The sequence below is a fragment of the Tribolium madens genome, unplaced genomic scaffold (assembly GCF_015345945.1).
Source record: "Tribolium madens isolate multiple individuals breed KSU strain unplaced genomic scaffold, Tmad_KSU_1.1 Scaffold_91;HRSCAF=231;Tcas5.2_LG7, whole genome shotgun sequence".
NCBI lineage: Eukaryota > Metazoa > Arthropoda > Insecta > Coleoptera > Tenebrionidae > Tribolium > Tribolium madens.
Window position 1 is genome coordinate 309,699 of NW_025401063.1, and position 1,439 is coordinate 311,137.

General features: G+C 25.2%; 1 protein-coding gene across 1 annotated transcript in view; it reads right to left on the bottom strand.

Annotated features, from left to right (window-relative positions):
- Nucleotides 1-512, bottom strand: part of LOC123011379 (transmembrane reductase CYB561D2-like) — a 3,802-nt gene extending 3,290 nt beyond the window's left edge. The window contains exon 1 of the mRNA XM_044408782.1: nt 334-512. Coding sequence (XP_044264717.1) covers nt 334-498 — 165 coding nt within the window. The 5' untranslated portion in view covers nt 499-512. The remainder of the gene's footprint in view (nt 1-333) is intronic.
- Between the last annotated feature and the right edge of the window lie 927 nt (nt 513-1,439).

Below are 1,439 nucleotides of genomic sequence, written 5' to 3' on the forward strand. Positions count from 1 at the left end.
AAAAATTACCAAAATTGCAAAAATTAACTTTCCAATAAAATTAATAAAAAACTAGAATGAAAAAATTATTCGACAGTCAAAAAATTGTTAAAAAACAGCGAATATTTCCTTCTTTTCCTCAATAATAAATAAAACAAAAAACAAAATAGCAAAAAACGAGGAAAAAAACAAAAATTAGTTATTTTTTTATTATATGTATTCTCTTGGAAAAATTACCAAAACTACGAAAATAAACGTTTCAATAGTCAATTCATTGAAACTAGAATAAAAAAATGACACAAAAAGCAAGAAAACAACAATGAAACAAGAAAAATGAAATAAATCATGACTCACTGCGACGGTGGCGAGTACCATATGCCACGTGAAGTACGAATCAATCACATAATTGTAAAAAATAGTCCACAGAATAAAAATTGTCACAACGGCGAAAATTTGGTGGAAAATCGTATTGAAAATCCACATAAAACGTTCGGTAAGTGCAACTTTTTCGGCCACCATTTTTTCAACTTGAATTGGGGGTCGCTTTTAGCTCTCTTACTTTATATAAGTTTGCCCAGCTAACCGGATAAACTATAATATAGATTAACTTAATTAATTGATAACTAATTTTTGTAATCACTAATCAGCTTACGTGATTGCAGACAAAGGACTTTGTCGGAATTAATTCTAAATCCGAATTGTTCGGATTTTAAGGAAGAATAAAAAACAAGAATTTAATCAATTTTTATGTTTTATTGCAGTTATAAATAATTGGAATATCGTTTTATTGGTGTGAAATCCAACACGAGTCAAAAACGTGCCAATTTTTAATTTTATTTTTTAAGATTAGGAGATTTAGAGTTAAAAATGTCAAATTTAAAACATTGTAATTAGCACTCAAGTTATAATTACCTACTTTTTAAGCACTTAGTTCTAGTAATCTTTAAATAATCTGTACGTGATTTAACTGATGTAAGAATTGTCAAGATAAAATCATAATTTTGAAACCACTTCAACGAAAAAATGTATTGTTTTAGTTAGTCAGAGTTTAAATATTGTGTTTCTGTTATCTTTTTTCATTCTTAAAATAATCGAGAGATTTGAGCGAAAATCAAACCTTAATGCTTTTTAATCCTGACACTTTAATTTAATTTTTTTGAAAATCGAAAAGAAAAAACAAGACAATAATATAAGAAAAATAAAAAAAACACGAAATTACTTAATAAAATATTGTTGTCTTAATAGACTCTCAAAATCTAGACCATTTTGTAAGAATTAATAGCAAAAGAAAAGAAAAAAGAAATGTGTATTTAAATTACTTCATTAAAAATAAAAACAGAAGAAAAAACGTGGAAAATCAATTGCAAAATAATAGAAGAAAAAGTAAAAATTACCTAAATTACGAAAAATAAATTCTTAATAATTAATAAATTGACACTAGAATGAAAAAAAAATCATTC